This window comes from Myotis myotis, unplaced genomic scaffold, assembly GCF_014108235.1.
Source record: "Myotis myotis isolate mMyoMyo1 unplaced genomic scaffold, mMyoMyo1.p scaffold_m19_p_5, whole genome shotgun sequence".
Classification (NCBI taxonomy): domain Eukaryota; kingdom Metazoa; phylum Chordata; class Mammalia; order Chiroptera; family Vespertilionidae; genus Myotis; species Myotis myotis.
Genome location: NW_023416357.1, coordinates 81,321,120 through 81,340,802, shown reverse-complemented (window position 1 = coordinate 81,340,802; position 19,683 = coordinate 81,321,120). Strand labels below are relative to the sequence as shown.

General features: G+C 46.6%; 1 protein-coding gene across 2 annotated transcripts in view; it reads right to left on the bottom strand.

Moving 5' to 3' along the window:
• Positions 1 to 19,683, bottom strand: part of COL26A1 (collagen type XXVI alpha 1 chain) — a 167,445-nt gene that overhangs the window by 83,319 nt on the left and 64,443 nt on the right. Inside the window, exon 3 of one of the 2 annotated variants that reach the window (XM_036310093.1) lies at positions 15,478 to 15,581. In XM_036310093.1, the coding sequence (XP_036165986.1) occupies positions 15,478 to 15,581 (104 nt within the window). The remainder of the gene's footprint in view (positions 1 to 15,477; positions 15,582 to 19,683) is intronic. The other variant, XM_036310094.1, reaches the window with a different exon arrangement.

Sequence of the window (19,683 nt, the reverse complement as noted above, 5' to 3'; positions counted from 1 at the left end):
CAGAAAGTAGGGTGGCTTTTTCTCTCTTTGAATTAAGGCAGCAAAATGCCTGAGGGCTTTCTCTTCAGAGCTAATATCAGGGGCCCCAGAGAGGCCAGCTTGGCCCACAGGGCTGGGCTAAGGTAGTGTTTCTCAGACCCATGACTGGGACCCACCTGCACGAGAGACCCTACCTAGATCCACCCCAGAGGTTCTTATTCCAGAGGTCTGGAAGCGCCTGGAGGTCTCCGGGTTTAACCTGCTCCCCAGGTAGACCAGCAAGCCAGGGACCATGAGGCGCCTTCCAGCCTCCTCACAGCCACTAAGACTCCAACCCCACAGTGAGAAAAGGGAAATCAGTATTAGGTGGCCAATTTAGGTGGCCACTGCCAGCTCCTTACCTGAAAACAAGTGTCTGGTAAAGTCCAAATGGTCTCAAAAGACAAAAGCATTACAAATTGATTTCAACTGCCCATTACAACTTGATTAACATCATTTAATTAAGCTCCACTATTAAAAGACTCTATGCTCTTTATTTCTTTTAGTAAGAACTGGAGTCACGGATAACAGTAAATAACATCTGCCTCCAGGTTTACTCTGCAGAGCTTTCCTCATATAGAACTTCATGAACTCTCCCAAACAATCCCCAAAGGTGAGGTAGGTCAAGGACTACCTGTGTTTTTTGGGTGAGGAAACAAGTATGAATTTGATCCTATAATTACTAACCCAAATGAACCCCTGTCCTTCCACCACACCTCAGCGCCGTCTGGAACGTAAGTACCTAAGTTATCAAGGGCCACCCTAGCTGAGGACAGCCAGAGGCTGACTCAAGGATATGCAATGATTCTCCTCTCTCTTCAGGCCATCTTTCCTCCTGGGTCGAACCCAGGAGCCCGAGCCTGGAGGGCAGGACTCTCCCGAGGGCTCTCGGCACAGCCCGGCAGCTAAGCTTTCACTCTCCTCAGCTTTTTAGCTCCCAGCAATGTGAGGATGGCCGTGGGGTGTATACATCCTTCCAGGGGCAGACCGAGCCAGGCACATAAGTGATTCCCTCTAGGGAAGAAAAGCTAACAGCTCTGATTCCAGACTTAATTTGGACAGTGCAGGGTGGTGTCTGGAAATCTCCAAATCAGAGTGGCAGGGAGGTCGCAAGGCGGGGTGGATTTCCCACTCAGGTGTGCTGTGAGTGGGTAAATTATTGGCAGGAAGAAGCAGAGAGGCCGTGTGGTAGAGTGGAGAGTGCAGGGTTTAGGGTTCCGTGAGTAAATGGGGCTCAGGTCACAGCTGTCACCGCCCCCCCCCCCTCCCAGCAGGGTCACTTTATCCTCATTCATCTCACACCCACTGTTTGAGTACTGGCTGGATGGAGAGGACTCAGGGATGAAAACATTGGCCTATGTCTTCCTCACAGGGTGGTCCTGAGGCTACATGGCTCATGCCCATGAAAGCCCAGGACCCCCAGCATTGAATACCTGCTGGGTACAAATGTGTGTAGGAGTCCTAGGAAGAGGTGGGCTGATGTCTGCAGTTTACTTTGAAATGCACCAAAAATAAGATGGAGAAAGGGATTGAGAGATTGATAGATAGCTCACAAAACAAATATAGTAAAATGGTAAATGGTAAAATCTAGATAGTGGCTGTGGGGTGGGGTGTTCACTGTATAGTTCTTTTAACTTCTCTGTATGTTTGAAATTTTTCATTAAAAAGATTGAGGAGCGGGGAATGACAATTTTTTTCAACAAATGATGTTGTGAAAACTGGATATCCACATGTAAAAGAAGGAAGTTGAACCCTTACCTAACATCACATACAAAAGGCAACTCAAAATGGATTAAGGACCTAAACGTAAGAACCAAAACTTTAAAACTCTTAGAATAAAACATAGGAAAAAACTTCATGACATTGAGTCTGGCTATGATTTTTTGGACATGACACCAAAAGCACATACACACAAAAATAGACAAGTGGAATTACATCAAGCTTAAAAGCTTCTGTGAATCAAAGGACACAATCAACAGAGTATATCTGCACCCCAGATATGTGCCCTTGACTGGGCATTGAACCTGTAGCCCTCAGTGCATGAGCCGAAACTCTAAAACAGCGGTTCTGAACCTGTGGGTCACGACCTCTTTGGCGGTCCAACGACCCTTTCACAGGGGTCGCCTAAGACCATCCTGCATATCAGATATTTACATTACGATTCATAACAGTAGCAACATTACAGTTATGAAGTAGCAACGAAAATAATTTTATGGTTGGGTCACAACAAGAGGAACTGTATTTAAAGGGCCAGAAGGTTGAGAACCACTGCTCTAAAAATTAAGCAACACAGGCCAGGGCAAACAGACATTTCTTTAAAGATGATATGGCAAAAAAAAAAAAAAATGATATGGCCAATGAGCTTATGAAAAGATGCTCAATATCACTAATCATTAGGGAAATGCAAATCAAAACCACAATGAGATATCACTTCACACCCATTAGGATGGCTTGTATCAAGAAAGAGAATAGCAAGTATTGACAAAGACGTGGAGAAATTGGAATCCTTGTGCACTGTTGGTGGAAATGTAAATTGGTGCAGCTGCTGTGGAAAACAGTATGGCAGTCCTCAAAAATGTAAAAATAGAACTACCACATGAGCCAGCAATCCCACTTCTAAGTATACATTCAAAATAATTGAAAGCAGAATCTTGAAGAAATATTTGCACACCCATGTTCATAATAGCACTGTTCACAATAGTCAAGAGATGAAGTCAACCCAAATGTCCACAGACGGATGGATAAAGAAACTGTGGCATATACATGCAATGGAATATTATTCAGTCTTAAAAAGGAAGGGAGTTCTCTCGTATGGTAAAACATAGATGAACCTGAGTGCTAAGTGAAATAAGCCAGTCACAGGAAGACAAACATTACATGATCCCACTTACATGAGGTTTCTAACGTAGTCAAATTCACAGAAACAGAAAGTGAAATGGCAGGCGTGGGAAATGGAGAAATGTTGTCTATTGGGTATAGCATTTCAGGTTTTCGAGATAAAAAAAAAAAGGTTGCACAACAGAGTGAGCATACTTAACACTCCTGCACTGTACACTTAAAATGGATAAGATGGTAAATTTTATGGGGTGTGTGGTGTTTTCTGTGTTGTTGTTTTTTACCACAATTTTTTTTTAAGTTGGGAGAAAGAAAAGGCCCAGGCTCGGTGTCAGCTGTTTGGTCCAGGATAGTTCTGGCCCCGGAACCCCATCCCCTGGAGAAGGCCTGGGCCAAGGCCCCTTAGACCAGGCTGAGTCTCATCTGCCCCCATTTTACAGACGAGGACACGGAGCAAGGGCCTGGCTCCGTGTCCGCGGTGGATGCCTGCACAGCTGTGTTAAAACAGAATCCTCAGAGCCCAGGCCCGGTGTCCTAAGCAGGAGCTCTCTCCCTGCACAGAACCCCCAAAGCCAAACTTTAGTGTTTTAATGAACATTCACTGAGCACCTGCTACGTGCTGGGCCCTCTGCCGGGCACAAGACACAGAGGAGTCAGGTTCACGGCCTGTCATCCGGGAGCTCACAAGTTAGTGGGGGGAGGGGGCCTAAGGAGGAGTTCCATAGCCATCACCCAGTGTGCCACCTGCCGTGAGTGCGTGCGCGGCGTGCGGAGGCAGCACAGAGGGCGCTCACGCCTCTCTCGGTAGTGACGGGATGGGGAAGGCTAACAGAGGAAGAGGCCGCCACACAGGGTGTAAGGGATGGCAGAGAGGCTCCACAGTCAGGCAACATGGGGAAGAGCATTGGTGGCCTGGGAACAGCCAGTGCAAAGGCACAGACGCGGGAAGCAGCCTGATGTGTTTGTTTAGATTATTAGAAGCTGCTCAGTTCTGCTTAAAGCGTGAGAGGAGGCGATGTAGAGCTGACGCCAGGCAGAGACACAGGCCTAAGGAGCTGGACGTCTTCCTGTGGAGGAAGGGGAGTGATGGGGGTTTCAGCAGGGTAGCAGCAAGGTCCAATCTGCCCCTCACAATGTCCCCAATGGTTATGTGAAGGGTAGATTTGAGTTTGAGGTGTGAGGCAGGATCACAGGGGCTGCTGAAACCCAGACTCTCACCAGAGTGATTGCTTAGAGCCGTGGTCGGCAAACTGCGGCTCGCGAGCCATGTGCGGCTCTTTGGCCCCTTGAGTGTGGCTCTTCCACAAAATACCACGTGCGGGCGCGCACGTACAGTGCGGTTGAAACTTCGTGGCCCATGCGCAGAAGTCGGTATTTTGTGGAAGAGCCACACTCAAGGGGCCAAAGAGCCGCATGTGGCTCGCGAGCCGCAGTTTGCCGACCACTGGTTAGACCATGGGAGTCAGAGGGAGCTCAGGGCGGCAGACAGTGGCTGCAACCAGGGGCCAGGCCCCCAGTAAACCTAGGTGGGCAGAGGCTTCAGACTGCAAGGTTCCCTTGGTATAATGTGGAACACCAAAGACAGGCCACAGGAGCAAAGGAGAAGCCAGCTAGCCAGGAGTCCCCCTCCCACCTCCAGCTGTTCGAGATTCGGGGGGAAGGGGAGCAATGGACTGAATAGTGTGCATTTCTCCAAAATTCACAAGGAAACCCTAACCCCCTGGTATTTGGAGATGGAGTCTTTGGGGGCGATTAGATTTAGATGAGGTCACGAGGGGGACCCCATGCTGGAATAAGTGTCCTTATAAGAAGAGACACCAGAAAGTGCTCTCCCCCTCTCCCACCCCCACCATGTGAGGACACGGTGAGAAGGTAATCAGGAAGAGAGCGCTCCCAAAAACTGAATCTGCCCGTATCTTGATCTTCAACTTGGCAGCTTCCAGAACTGTGAAAAGTAAATGTCTGGGTTTTTTTAAAGCCACTCAGTCTATGGGATTCCGTTATAACAGCCAATGCTAAGACAAGTGGATTGGAAGAGAGCCTGTCACTGAGGACATGTGAATACAAACGGTGCTGTCATCGCATAAAAATAAATTGGGTCAAGCTTTCCCATGGGAACTAGGGCAGCCAGAGGTTGGCTCTCCATTCTTCCTTAAGGGAGGACGGCTCCTCCACCCCTCACAAGACAGAACCTGGTGGGGCTGCATGGTGCCTCCTCGGCGCCCATAGACACAGCCTTCAGAGGTGGGGAGAGTGAACTTGGTGACATCCCTGCAGGGTTCCAGCATCCCCTCCACCTCCTTCCATGAGGCACTGCACAAAGGCACTGCACAAACCGCCCTCCTGCTCCAGGCCCATCGCCCTCCTGCTCAAGGCCAACATCCCTCAGAATCTGGAGCCCAGATTCACCCAGCTCTGGCACGTAGTGCTTTGCAAGGGCAGCTGGTTCTGCAGTTCCAGGAGATGTCAGCCCCACCACCCCTCTTCTCACCTGCTTTCCACTGGAAGTTCTCAAGCCCAAGTCCTGAGAGCTGGGCCTTCTCTGCCTGACACTGGGATTAATTGTAAGAAGACAGCCTTTGGGAAAGATGGACCCCCAGCCACCTCCTCCCCTTTTCTGGAAAAGACTGAGTTTAGGGTCAGGATAGCAACCGTCTTTAACAGAAAAATTATCGAATAAGCTCACTTCTGCTTGTCAATTTTGGCCTATCCTTGTACTCAAAGAGGTGGGAAGCCCGGCCAGTGTGGCTTAGTGGTTGAGCATGAGTACAGGGAGCTGTTGCTGATGCTGCTGTTGGGGCCCCAGGAGGAAAAGCAAAAATACCTAGAAGATGGAGTTGTAAGTTACACGTGCTTCCTGGATGGGGCCCACCCATCACAATAGGCCAAGGTTTCTGCTAAACACAGGCAAGCCCCAAACAGTCAACCGCATAGACCCCAAGGATGGGGCTGCAGTGGAGTGCCGGCAGTGGATCTGCCCAAATTGGGACAGCATAGACAGATGAGCTTATGGCTGAAGACACTGGTCAAGGCCCTTCCCCTTTTCTGGCCACAATGTGGGTGAGATGTGCTCACTGCCTAGGACCCCAGACTCAGGGGCCAGGGTTCTGGAAATGCTTCCCTGCAATAGTGCGATGGGTTGAGCATTCAAAGCCAAAGAGTGGGACCTTGAGCCCCAGGGTGTGGCCTTAACCCCAGAGAGGATCAAAATGGGGAGGAGGAGGAGGAAGAAAACCAACTCCCTGGTCTGCTGAATAGTATAACTACCTCTTTCTTTATGTTTTCTCCTATTTTCCTAATGTAACCCTCTACTTCTCCACTCAACATCCAGGCCATGTTCTAAAGTCCTCTATTTGCCTCCTGAGTGTTCTGAAGAGAAGCCTCCTCCTGGAATTTAACTGGCCACTTGGAGAACAAACATGTTATCCCCAGAGCATCAGAAGCTAAATCCAGGGACCCCAGCCACTCAGACAGGTGGAATGCACATTTGCTGCCCTTTGCCTGGCTCTTCCTTCTTTCCCATCCATAGCCCCCACCCTCCCCACTCCCACACACACATCTTACCCCACACACACACACATACACACACATCTTACCCCCCCCACAGCAATTGCAACATTCCAGGGCTCATATGGTCTGGCTCCCTGTCTCCGGGCTAGCTTCCACTCACCTCTCAAAGAAGTGGTTGACTAGAGCAAGAGAGACTGACTTCCCCAGGCTCTGCCTGCCTTTTCCTCCATCTCATCTCCTGCCCCGTGTTCAGCATGCTGGAGTGAGTGACAGGAGAACCTTGTCTTACACCTGGGGTCTCTGCCCTGGAGACGCAGGGTCCCTGTGGCCAATGGGGAAATGACCAGGTTTCCCCTGGGTGTTCTCATCCAGACCCAGAAGAGTCTCATACATTCATGAGCTTAGCCATCATGTCCCGTGGCATCACTCTGGCCCCTGTTGCCCCCTGTAAAATGCCTGTGGGAGACGAAGCCACCATGGGGAGTGCTGAGAGCCCTCTGGATGTGCAGACAGCCCAGCAGCCGAGCTGTGTGCCTGCGACAGGGACCGGCCCCCATGAAAGCTCTGACCAGAAAAAGAAAAGGCAGGTGACATCTGTGGATATTTACAGCCCCACACAGCATGACGGGAGGTGCCGAAAGATGCTTGTCTGACAACAAAACCCATTCCAACAGCTGGAACCACTCCAGGCTGGGATGAAGTATCAAAGGGCCCACAATCTCATCAGCAAGGCCATGCTGTCTGTGGAAGCTGAGAACAAGAGCAGATGCCAAATGGAAAGGCCCTCAGCGCGTCCTCCCCAGCAGTCTAGGGCCCAAAGTTTGCCATGGATGCCAGGAGGGAGGCAGATGTTTAAAATGACCGAGTGGTCAGGCCCTATGAAGTCCGCTTCAGCTCAGCCAGACAGACAGCAGTAGCAACAACGGCATCTTCCTCGTCCTGTCGCTTGGCCTCCACCTCCCCCATTGACTCTGCAGGGCCTCACATAGTAATATCAGTATTCATTTATGCCTCAGTGACTCAACTATAAAATGAAGATAGTCATACATCCGCCAGCCGAACCTCATACATTCATTCATTCATTTAAGAAGCACGCCACATTCCAGCTCTTTGCCAGTGGCTGGGGAAATGGAAATACACACGACAAGGCTATAACCTGCACGGAGGTCAGTCCGTGAGAAGCTATGCATGGTAAATGGGGCAGAGGTCCAGCCTCACAGGTTGGAGGAGACCAGGGAAGTAAGGAAGTTGAGTCGGGGAAGGCAGGCAGTTCTTTCAAGAAACTTGTCTGAGAAAAGAAACCCAAGTGAGGGCCATGGCTTAAAGGCAACGCAAAATCAATAACATTATCTTCTTAAAAATGAGTGATGCTTGATGTGTATGTGCTGATGGGAAGGAACCAGTGGGTTAGAAATGTGGAAACTACAGAAGAGAGGGGATGCCCGGTGGAGTGGAGTCCTGAGAAAATGAGCTAAGCTGGATCCAGAGGCCAGGCATTGATGAAGGAAGACCCCCAGAGTCCCTACCTCTGCGGGTCCCACAGCACCTCAAACATACCTTTAGTAACACCCTTATTTCATAGCATTAGGGTTATTTGCTCATTCCTCTGCCCCTACACACACACACACACACACACACACACACACACACACACACACACCAGCTGGGAGCTCCTAGGGTCTCCTTTTCATCAATGCGACCCAAGCATCTAGCACAGTGACTGGAATCTCCCAGGCACTCAGTTACTTTGAATAAACGGCACTACTCGCTTTAATGATAGCCTAAGTAGGCAAGTCTCGGAAATATCATGAGATTCACTGAGAATCATTTCCCTAAAATGCTGAGCTCTGCAGATTAGCCAGGAGGCTGCAGCCTCCTCCCAGGAGAACTCCTTCTGGCTTTGAACCCTCAGCCATTCAAAACACAAACACACTCATACACAAAGCTCGAGCCAGGGGTGAAATGTCAACATCATCTTGGACTTAAATCAATCAGCTCAAGGCTTGGATGCACTAGCTAAGCCACCTCGCCCTGGACCTGTCCTTGCCTATATGGGGGCCCAGAGGGTTCATTTCCTGTCTTGGCCAGGACTCCAACTGAAAAAAAGAAAGAAAGAAAAAATCCCCTACTTAAACTTTTCATCTCCTGCTGATTTTGTGGCAGATCTTCTCCACAACACCAAGGCAACATTAGGTCTGGCTTCTAATACACTATGGAGCAGGCCATCTTACTGCAGGAAGGGGCCAGCCCAGAGTCCAGTTGCCTTTCCCTTATGCTAGGACAACTTGGATCAGATTTCTCAAGACATCACAGGTCCCAGGTCGCTTAGAGTAAAAAGCATTCAATCGGGAGCAAAGACTTAGGTTCTAATTCTGCACAGGCCACTTCTCACCTGGCTGACCTTGGCCAAGTTCCTAGTTCATAGGCATCTGTCGTCTTCATGTGTCCTCACCTGGTAGAGGAGGGGAGGGTGCTCTCTTTTATTGAGGCACTAATCCCATTTATAAAGTCTCCACCCTCATGAACTACTCACCTTCTAAAGGTTTCTCCTCTTAACATCATCACTTTGTGGGGAACAGGTTTCAACATATGAATGACAGGGGGGAACACGCGTTCAGCCTGTAACAGCATCTATACCATGGTAATATAGAGCTATGTGACTGAAAGCCCTTTCTGAAGTATAAAGTGCCATTTCAAAGGTAAGAAATAATGGCATGATGCTATGATGTTGATGAAGATGATGATGGAACTAACTGGAGAGACATCTACTGGTAGAATGTGGCTTAAGGAACTACTTTTTAAATAAAATCCAGTGGTGAAGTAATAGTACTGTATACCATGCTTAATGCCGATTCCTTTGATCAGCACTGGTGGAAATCATGTTCCATAGGCAGAGTGAGTCAACAGCCTTGAACTCTAACTAGGAACTTAGAACCCTAACTAAGTGCCACACACTCTTTGGGGCGCCACAAAGGGAAACAGATGATGACAGCACTCTCTGCCCTCCAGAACCTCTCAGTCTGTCCATGCCAGCAACCTTTCTCGGGACTAAACTGGCAATATGATTCAAAAGCCTTGACTTAATAATTCTGCAGCGATTTATCCTAAGGAAATTAATAAAGGGGTGGGGAGAGATTTTAGTAAAAAGGTGTCACAACGTTCCAGCTCCAATAATGATGGAGTAGCTTGTATCACACTAACTTTACTTTAGATAAAAATTCTAAACTCTAGATTAAATTTTTAAACAACCATTCACAAAGTTCCAGTTCCAGTAATGATGGAGTAGCTTCTTTAGATAAAAATTCTAAACTCTAGATAAAAATTATAAACAGCTATTTGAAGACACTAGAAACCAACAAAAACCCAGCATAAACTGAAGTCAATACTTGCAAAAAGGGAATAGCACTGAGTGAATTCTACATTATATGGCTTTTCCCCTGAGGGTACACCTCAGGTCAGACAGTGCGGAGTGGTCAGAACTCAAGTCAAAAGCTGCAGTTGTTTAGATTTAAGGCTGCCATGGGGACCTGGAAATTGAGGAAAGAAGTCTAATAAGGGAGTAGGCACACAGAGCAGAGAGCCCCAAACTCTATATACAAACTCCCCTGAAATCAAGGGCTGACTCCTGAAATGTACATGTGTAAGCGAGAGTCCAATGAGCTCAGTAGAAAACAATAGTGGGAAGGCTACTAAAGCTGAGCAAAGACATAAGCTGCTACCCAACAGAAGGAAGATGGTTTAGAGCTTAAGTCTCTCCAAGTTAGCAGGTATAGTTAACACCTAGGGCCTTGACTCTGAAACCACAGACAGTCTATGCCTTAGAATAAAAACTATTCCTAGGTCTAAGGGGTTTACATACGCGCCCCAATAAAGTATTAAAAACAAGCCTTAATAAATTTACAGTACATTAACTGCCTGCTAGAACAAAAATTAATGCTCTTCAAGGAAACCAAAACCTCTACAACATATCAAATTGTTCAGTATATAACCAAAAGTTATTAACACAGGAAGGAAGGAAGGAAGGAAAGAAGGAAAGAAAAGAAGTAATTATGACCCAAGTCAAGAGAAAAGTGTCAGTACATAGAAACCCTAAGATGACCCAAATGTTGGTGATAGAAGATAAGGACTTAAAAGCTGCTGCTATATATAAATTCTAGGATATTAAATAAATCATGGTCATAATGATTTAACAGGTGGGAAAACCTTATGGAAACATAAACAAAAAATCAAATGGAAATTTTAGAACTGAAAAGTACAATAACTGAAACGAAAATTGCACTGAATGGCCTTGATAGAAGATCACAGGTATCAGAAGAAAGTCAATGAACTTTGAAGACAGATCAATAGAAATTATCCAATCTGAACAGCAGAGGTGTAATAAAATAGAACCTCAATGACAATATCAAGCAGTCTAACATGTGGGCAAATGGAATCTTGAGAGAAGAGAATAGGACAGAAAACTATTTGAAAAAACAATGAACAAAAATTTTTTAATTTGGTAAAAACAAATACAAAACAATATATTGACTTATGGGTCCAACTGCTCAAAGGACCCCAAGCAGGATTATGAAAATCCCACCTGGTAACATAACAGTCAAACTGCTGAAAGACAATGATTTAAAAAACAAAAACACAAAAACAAAACAAAACAACTTGAAAATAACCAGAGTGGGCGAAGAAACACATTCAGAGAGGGGAAACAACAATATGGGTACAGCAGACTTTTCACCAGAAACAATAAATGCCAAGTGACAATGGATCAACCAATTTGTTTCAAGTACTGAAAGAAAAAAATTATCAATCCAGAATTATGAACTCAATGAAAATATTATTCAAAACTTAATGGAAAATAAAGTTTTGGAGATGATGATTGGAGAAAATGGAACTCTTATACACTGTAAAATGGTATAGCCACTATGAAAACAGTTTTACAGTTCCTCAGCAAGTTAAACATAGAATTACCATATGATGCAGAAACCCCAAACCTAAGTATACATCAAAAAGAATCGAAAACAGGTGTTCAAACAAAAACTTGTACATGAATGTTTATAACAGCACTATTCACAATAGCTGAAATATGGAAAAAACCCAAGTGTCCATCAATGGGTAAATGAAAAAACAAAGTGTGGTATATCCATATAATGGAATTTCATTCATTATTCAGATATATGCCACAACTTGGATGAAGCTTTAAAACATTATGCTAAGTAAAAGAAGCCAGACACAAAAGGCCACATAGTGTTATGGTTCTATTTATATGAAATATCCAGGATAGGCAAATCAATAGAGACAGAAGGCAGATTTGTGGTTGCCAAGGGCTAAGGGAAGGGAGAATGAGGAATGACTGCTTAATGGGTATAGAGTTTCCCTTTGAAGTGATAAAAATAAGTTCTGGAACTAGATAGTGGGGATGGTTGCAAAACATTGTGAATACCACTGATTTATACACTTTAAAATGGTTAAAATGGTCAATTTTAGGTCTGTGTGTTTTACCACAATTTAATTCATTAACTAATTAAAATTAAGGCAAAGTGGTTACTAAAAAAAAAAAAAAAAAAGTTTTAGTTGAGAGAATTTACTGCATGTGGATCTGCACTACAAGAAATGCTGAAATAGCCCTAGCTGAAGCCCGAGCCCTGGCTCAGTGGGTGTAGTGTCGGCCTGCGGACTGAAAGGTCCCGGGTTCAATTCCGGTCAAGGGCAGAACAGGCTCGATCCTCACTAGGGGGCATGCAGGAGGCAGCTGATCAATGATTCTCTCTCATCATTGATGTTTCTCTCTCCCTCTCCCTTCCCCTCTGAAATCAATAAAAATATTTTAAAAAGAAATGCTGAAATAACTTCTTGGGGTTGAGGAGAAAGGATACCAGGTGGAAGCTCAGAGCTTTAAAAAGAAATTAAAGATCACTAAAAATGGTAACTATGAGATAAATAAAACACTATTTTTTTCTCCTTTCACTTTTTAAAAAGATTATCTGTCTGGTTAATGCACAAATTATAATATTGAATTCTGAATTTTATAACACATTTTGATTTCAAACATATGACAACAATAGCACAAAGAATGGTGGTGGTGGATAAATGGAATTGTATTATTAACTAGAGGCCTGGTGCACAAAATTCATGTGGTGAGGAAATCCCTCAGCAAGGCCTGCACCCTCTCACAATCCAGGACATCCCCCTCGCAATCTGGGACCGCTGGATTCTAACCACTCACCTGCCTGCCTGCCTGATAGCCCCTAACCACTCTGCCTGCCTGATGGTCCCTAACCACCTCTGCCTCGGCCCCTGCCATGGTGGCTTCATCCCAAAGGACGTCCAGAAGGTCGTTTAGCTGTCCAGTCTAATTAGCATATTACCTTTTTATTATTATAGATGGTTTCTTCTAATTTATAGAATTATTATATCTAATTTATATGGAATATCCCCATATTTACTCTATTTACTATGATAAGAAAACAGACTATAATCTTTAGAAGAATAACTAAGAAGTAATACAGAAAGGTATAACTAAAAATCCAATAAAGGAAAATATTCAATTTCTGTTTCCAATCATACCAACTCATGCTTTACTTACCCTCTCACCATAAACAATTCAGAAATTGGACAAAATTTACAGAACAAATGTTCACAGACGTTGAACACTGTGAAACAATGATTCCTGAGAGAAGAAGAACCAACAAGGTGGTTCCTGGAGGCACCTCCAGACCTGAGTGCATGGAGCGGGGACTAAGGAGAACACAGCACTCGCCCTGAGCTGAAGAGAAAGCAGAGTTCAGGGAGGCTGAGGCACATGTGGTGGACAGAATATGAGAGAGAATAGAATTACGTAGGAAAAATATCCATGGGGACAAAACTTAGACCTATATTTATAAAATCTGTTATCAAATTTATTTGATAACAAATTTGTTATCGAAAACTTCCCCACAAAGAAAATTTGGTCCAGGTGAAAAGGACACCTCTTTGCAGTCACAGAAGCTTTAATCATAAAGCCAAAAACTAGGGTTAGGGTTAGGGTTATCCCCAGGAGAATGAATAAAATTATGGTTATTTATACAATGGAATAATACCCAGTAACAAAAACGAACAACCTGATACGCATATAACAACATAAACACATCTCAAAAATTATGTTGAGAGAAACCATACATAAAAGGGAATCATAGCACATGATTTCACTTAAATGAAGTTTAAGAATAGGTAAACCTGATCTATGATGATAGAAATTAGAACAGTGGTTGCTTAGAGGCGGAAACTTTCTGGGAAGTGATAGAATGCTTATGTATTTATCAAAACTCATCAAATTGTACACTTAGGACTGGTGCATTTCAGTATATGTAAATTTTACTTGATTAAAAATATGTTTACAGCAATGTTATTAATAACGTAAAATTAGAAACTACTTAAATACCTTATACTAGGGTTTAATAAAGAGTGTACCCAAATACCATTTTTAGTTCAGCCACTGAAAATGATACTATAGAAAACTATCTATTGTACCTGGAAAAATTTTAAACAACAGGATCTCCCCAAAAAAGCATAAAAATGTGAAAAACGTGGCATTAAACAGACCGTGAAAAGGACACCTGTGTGCAGTATGGGAGATGAAACAAGAAGGCAGAATTTCACCGTCTTCAACCTCAGCTGGGAGCATGCAAGTTGAGCAACTCAAAATTTTTGCCTCTCTGTGCATATCTGCAAATGACCACAAAAATGCTGCTAGTGTTGATTTGGGGGTTGCAAATAAACTTTAGCCTGTAGGCCAGTTCACCAATACAGAATCTGCAAATGCCAGGGATTGACTGTATATGAGCATATCTATGAAAGAAAGTATCTCCAAGCCTTTGGCCTGCACTCCTGGAGCATCCAGGGCGGGAGGGGAGGAGGCTGATAGGAAGGAAGACCTGGAGAGACAGAGAAGGGAGGAAGCAGGCCCAGAGAGAGGCCAGCTGCCCCTATGCAGTCACAAATCCAGAGTCGTATGAGCAGACAGACCTGAGTGCTTGGAAGGAAGGCCAGACACAGCGAGAGAAAAGCACACTTCTCCTGGGGAACCACTTCTGAACCAAAGCAAAGCCCACTGAGGAGAGCACCTCTGGCCTGCAGGCTCCCCAGAGAGGCAGCCATGGGAACGAATGGAAATAACTGCCCCAGGACCCCCCACAGCCATCTCAGGAATGTGCTCAAAATCACAGTCACCATCTCCATTTCGCCTTCTGTCGTCATTGTTTCATTTTCGGGGATGTGAAATCTTTCCAAAGGCTTTCAGGAGCCAGTCCCCAATTCAGCTCAGGCCCTCGCACTCCCAGGAATCTTCAGCCGCACAGGCCAGCTGGGAAGGTGGCCCCTGGGTCCTGAGGCTCCCAGAAAAAGGCACGCCTCATCCCACATCCTCTGTGCTTTGTCCACTCAGTCTGCAAGGATTACCCTTTACCGAGACATACCCTTACCTAAAGAGGTCTTGTTTTTGCACTTGGCTCTTGGGAGGTTATCTCTGAGCCCTGGGGATTACCTGTTTAATCAGAGTGTCCTTGTTTACCTGAGTGCGTGTCTGGCCCCACTGGGCTCCAGAGCCAGGCTGAGCCCACCTGGGGAAGGAAGGCCAGGTTCCAAACCCCATCCTCCTCCTCCCTCTGGGCACCAGCCAGGCAGAGGGGCAGGGGCGGCGGGCGAGGCCCTCCCTTTGCTGCCACCCACCAGGTCCACCTGCCATCATCTAGAACAGACCTGGCTTCAAGGCTGTGGGCCCTCACCTGCATTTGCTCAGAGCCCAAACTTCCAGCTCTGCCTGCCCTGGTTGCTGGGTGAGTCAGAGCCAGAATGAAAGAAATAGGCTGTGAGTCAAATCCCTTCCCCTGGGTCTCCTCCATTCCTCCCTCCCCCCGCCACCAGCACACACAGGGACCCCACCTCAGTGCCATGGGCAGGGGGCAGCCTCACCCCCGTCTGACCAGTGCAGAGCATTTGGTTCTAAAGTGCTGGGAAAAGGAAGGAAAAAGTGTGAAGGAACAGAAATCTGCTCAGAGGAGGAGGGCAGCGGGAGAAGCATACAGGACTTGGAAGCCCAGCCCGGCCAGTGCCCAGTCCCCTGCCCCCGTGTCCCAGCACACTCACCCTCGTCACAGTTGCTCCCAGTAAAGCCAGGGCAGCACTTCCACTCCAGCGCTGTCACTGTTCGGTAGGACACTCTGTATGTGGGTCTGATCAGAGTCCTGTAACTAACACAAGGGCAGCGTCAGGACAGTGTGAGCACCCACTGCCCACCCCCAGACCCAACTCCTGCAGAGCCAGCCCAGCCCAGGACTCTGGGAGCTGCCCAGCCAGTGGACCCTGTGGCCCCAGCTCTGTGCTTCTAGCTGTGTGACTGTGGGGAAGTGACTATCCCTCTCTGTGCCAAGTGTGTTTCAGTTCTGCCTTCCTGAAAGCCTCCAGGTGTGGCCACCTATAGTGGGAAACTGTCCTGCACACTGGCTGCTGTGGACGGAACTGTGTCCCCAGAACTCACATGTTGAAGCCCTTACCCCCACACACACTGAGCAGAGGCCATGCGGGGACACAGCAGACAGCCGCCTGAGAAAATAAAGGTCTGTAGTTGAAGCCACCCAGCCCACGGCACTCTGTTATGGCAGTTCGAGGTAAGGAAATGACCAAAATAATGAATAAGGAAAAGAAAAATACCATTAGAACCTGTGCGACTTCCAACCACCCGCAAGTCACTGGACTCCAACCTTTTCCCCAATCGTTACTTCCTTTTGTTGGTTCATCTAATGAATGCTTTTTTTAGTGCCAACTACCTGCTGTACTGTGGTCACAGATGGATAAAACTGAGTCCCCACCTTCAAGAAAACCACAGTCTAGGGTATGAAAACCTGCGATCCAGTAGTGGGGCTCCCGCAGCAATACAATGCTCCACAAATGGCTATGGCCTCCAGAATAAAATTTCAAAGTCCTATAGTTTCAATTTTTTTCTTACAAGTAAGTTTGATACTTATTTTGTATCAAATTTATTTTGGGATTTTGTGAAACTCCAAGAATAGTGAATATAACTTATTTGGCCAAATTTCACAAGGGGGGGAGGGGCGGGGGGTCAATTCAGCCTTGTTAGTCACTCTACATGCATCCTTACAACTGTGCTGCCTGATCGAGTTGGCACAACTCCCTCTTGAAGGCATAACTCCATGACTTCACAAAATCTGAATTTGCTGACACCGAGCAACTCAATCGGTGAATGGGAAAATTATGAATTAATTGGTAGCAGCAGGCGTGACATTCCAAGATGCAATGACAGGAAAAACACACGAGTCACGTCTTAAATTTCAGAAATACTGCACCAAATCTGAAAAATCCTGTTACACTAATGTATCTTTTTTAAAAAAATCTTCACTCATGTTTCATAAACATTCCAGCAAACCAGCTTCCCCCTGGAGAGCTAAAGAGGGTGTGGCTGCGTGCAGCCAGGGGCAGGAGCCTTGGATGAGGAGCCAGAAGTCTGCACAGAGAGGTGCCCACCGCTGGGACCTGGAGAGTAAATCCAGGCCTTTAGACTCTAGGTGCTCCCTGCCTCCCTCTCCCCCTCCCCCGCACTCATGCCCAGGAAACAACTGGAATAGGCCAGTGGGGAGAGGGAGTGGCAGAGAAACAGTGTCACCACATCTTAAAGCAGGTGGCCTGGTAGGACATAGGTGGGTTAATGAGCCTGGGTCCAAGGAGTATAAATACAATGTCCGCATTATAAACACATTTTCATCCTTATACACCCATTCACTTACACGCTCACTCACACCTCACATACTCACACGTTCAGTCATATGCATACACTCACATGCGCGCGCACACACACACACACACACACACACACACACACACACGCTTTCACACTCTCACACCCCTTCCTGCTGCAGACCTCCCAGCCTGAAGCAGGCCCAGCTGCGAGGGGGAGAAGCTTTCATTTAGGTAAAAGATGCCAGTTTTATTGTGGTAATCATTTCATAATATATGTTCATCAAACTATCAGGCTGTGCACCTTACATTTATACAGTGCTGATATCAATTATTTCTCAGTAAAAAGGTGGGGGGAAGAAGGTACAAAATGAATTATGCAGCAAAAAAAAATTAAGATGCCACTTTTTCAATTAATTCCTAGAATAACATTATTGCTTTGGCTGAGAGAGACCAGAAAAGCTTCAGAATCCACTTGGGGCAGACATGTAGGGCAGGAAAGGGCCAAGCCGCTTATTGCTTATGTCCTGCCCAATGCAGCTGGTGCCATGAAAGGATCCCTCCCAGACCCTCAGCACCCTGGGATAGATGGAGTCCTGGGCTTCGGGCTCTGCCCCTTGTGTACAACGTGGACTTGCACACGTTCCTCAACCTCCCTGAGCCCGTTTCCTGGTCTGAATGATGAGGACCCCATGGAGATCAGAATGTGGTGTGTAGGGGTCCCTGGGAGGGCATATGTGTGAGGCATTGACAGCAGAAAGGGTACACAGATGCTAGGTTTGCAAAACACAGACCTGACCTCATCGCTCCCAGCCCACACCCTTCGGCAGTCCCCACTGTGTCAGGAGAGTCTGACCGTAGCCACGTGTGCAGGCCCTTCTCCAGCTCACACAGCTCCCCTACGGCCGTGTCATAGGCTGCCCCTTGGCATCCAGCCTGTGAGCCCTCCAAAATGCACCAGGCGTTCTGCAGTCCATACCTTGAAAGATGATGATGATAAAAATACTAATATTTGTAGATATAACAAGAGCTTTGATTGAGTGCCCACCATGTACCAGGTATTGTTCACAACAACCCTAAAAGATGGATTCGATTACTTTTCCTACTTTACAGATGAGAAAACTGAGGCAGAGAAGTTAAATAACTTTCCCCAGGTGGTGGAACTAGAACCCAAATGCAGGCAGAGTTGGCAGAGCCTAGTAACATTAGTGTGTGTCCGCTCCTTCCTACATCTGCACAAGGTACTGATCTGGGGCCCCTGAACCAAAGGGAGAGCTCATCTTTCTGTCCCTCATTTTGAGGCCATGCTCTGGCCTGTCCCACCAGGTGGTCTGTGAAGTCCAGGAGCAGGGCTCACCAGTAGGTGGCGCTGCTTCACCAGCCCAGAGGGCCAGGGCTCAGCATGGCTGACCCCTCCAGTCTTACCTGAAGGCTCAGGGCGGGCTCAAGTGTTGATGGCCTCTTCCTAGATCTGCGCAAGAAGCTAAGGAGCTTCATCCTTTTGCATCCATGAGGAACTCCCAGCCCTTCTGCTGGGGTCCAGTTTGCAAACCCAGATCTTTCTAAAAATGCAGATCAAGTTTTGTGACTGCCCTCCCTTAAAATGGCTCCCATAGACTGAAGAACAACTCTTTAGGTCAGTAAATAAGGCCCTGCCTACTTTTCTACCATCCCTCTTCCTATCACCACAGCCAAGGCTCCTACCACCAGCACACAACAAGCTGCACTTTCTGTCCACAGGCCTTTGCATGTGAATGCTCTTCCGCCTTTACTCTGCCTGAGAAAAATCCCCAGGAGCTTTCAGGATGTAACTCAAATGTCCCCTCCTCCTCTGTGAAGCACCCCCTCCCTGGCCAGCGTTGACAGGCTCCCTCCTCAGCCCTCCTGCAACACCGTGTACAGAGCCTGGTTTTAACCCAACCCTCATCCGTGCACTCACAGATACATACCAAGAGCCTGCTGTGTGCCAGGCACTGGGAATGCAAGGATGAAGAAGGCAGGCCCGGGCTCCGCTCTGTCAGGGCTGTGGCACTAATCATGTATCATACGCAAGTATATGAGCATGCACTGTGGTAAGTGCTATGAAGGAAAGCACTGAGTTCACGCCTCATATTATAATGGAATTTTTCCTTGTGTTATTAAAATATAATTTACATACAGTAAAATAGATAAATCCAGTGTTTAGCTGAATGAACTTTAATATATGGATACACCAACATTCTTATAACTCAAAAGTCCCCTTATGTCCCTTCATGTTGATTACCCAGCCCCCACACAAAACCACTCTTTGGACTTCTCTCACCAGAGATTAGTTTTTGCCTGTTCTAAAATCTCATATAAATGGAACCTTACAGCCACGCACTCATTTGTGTCTGCCTTCTTTCATTCATCCATTATGTATGAGTTTCATCCATGTTAAGTATACCAGTATTTTATTCCTTTTTATTGCTAAACTAGAGGCCCAGTGCATGAAAATTCATGCACTCGGGGGGTCCCTCAGCCCAGCCTGTGCCCTCTTGCAGTCCAGGACCCCTTAAGGGACGTCCACCTGTTGTCAGTCAGACATCCTTAATGCTGCTGAGGCGGGAGAGGCTCCTGCCA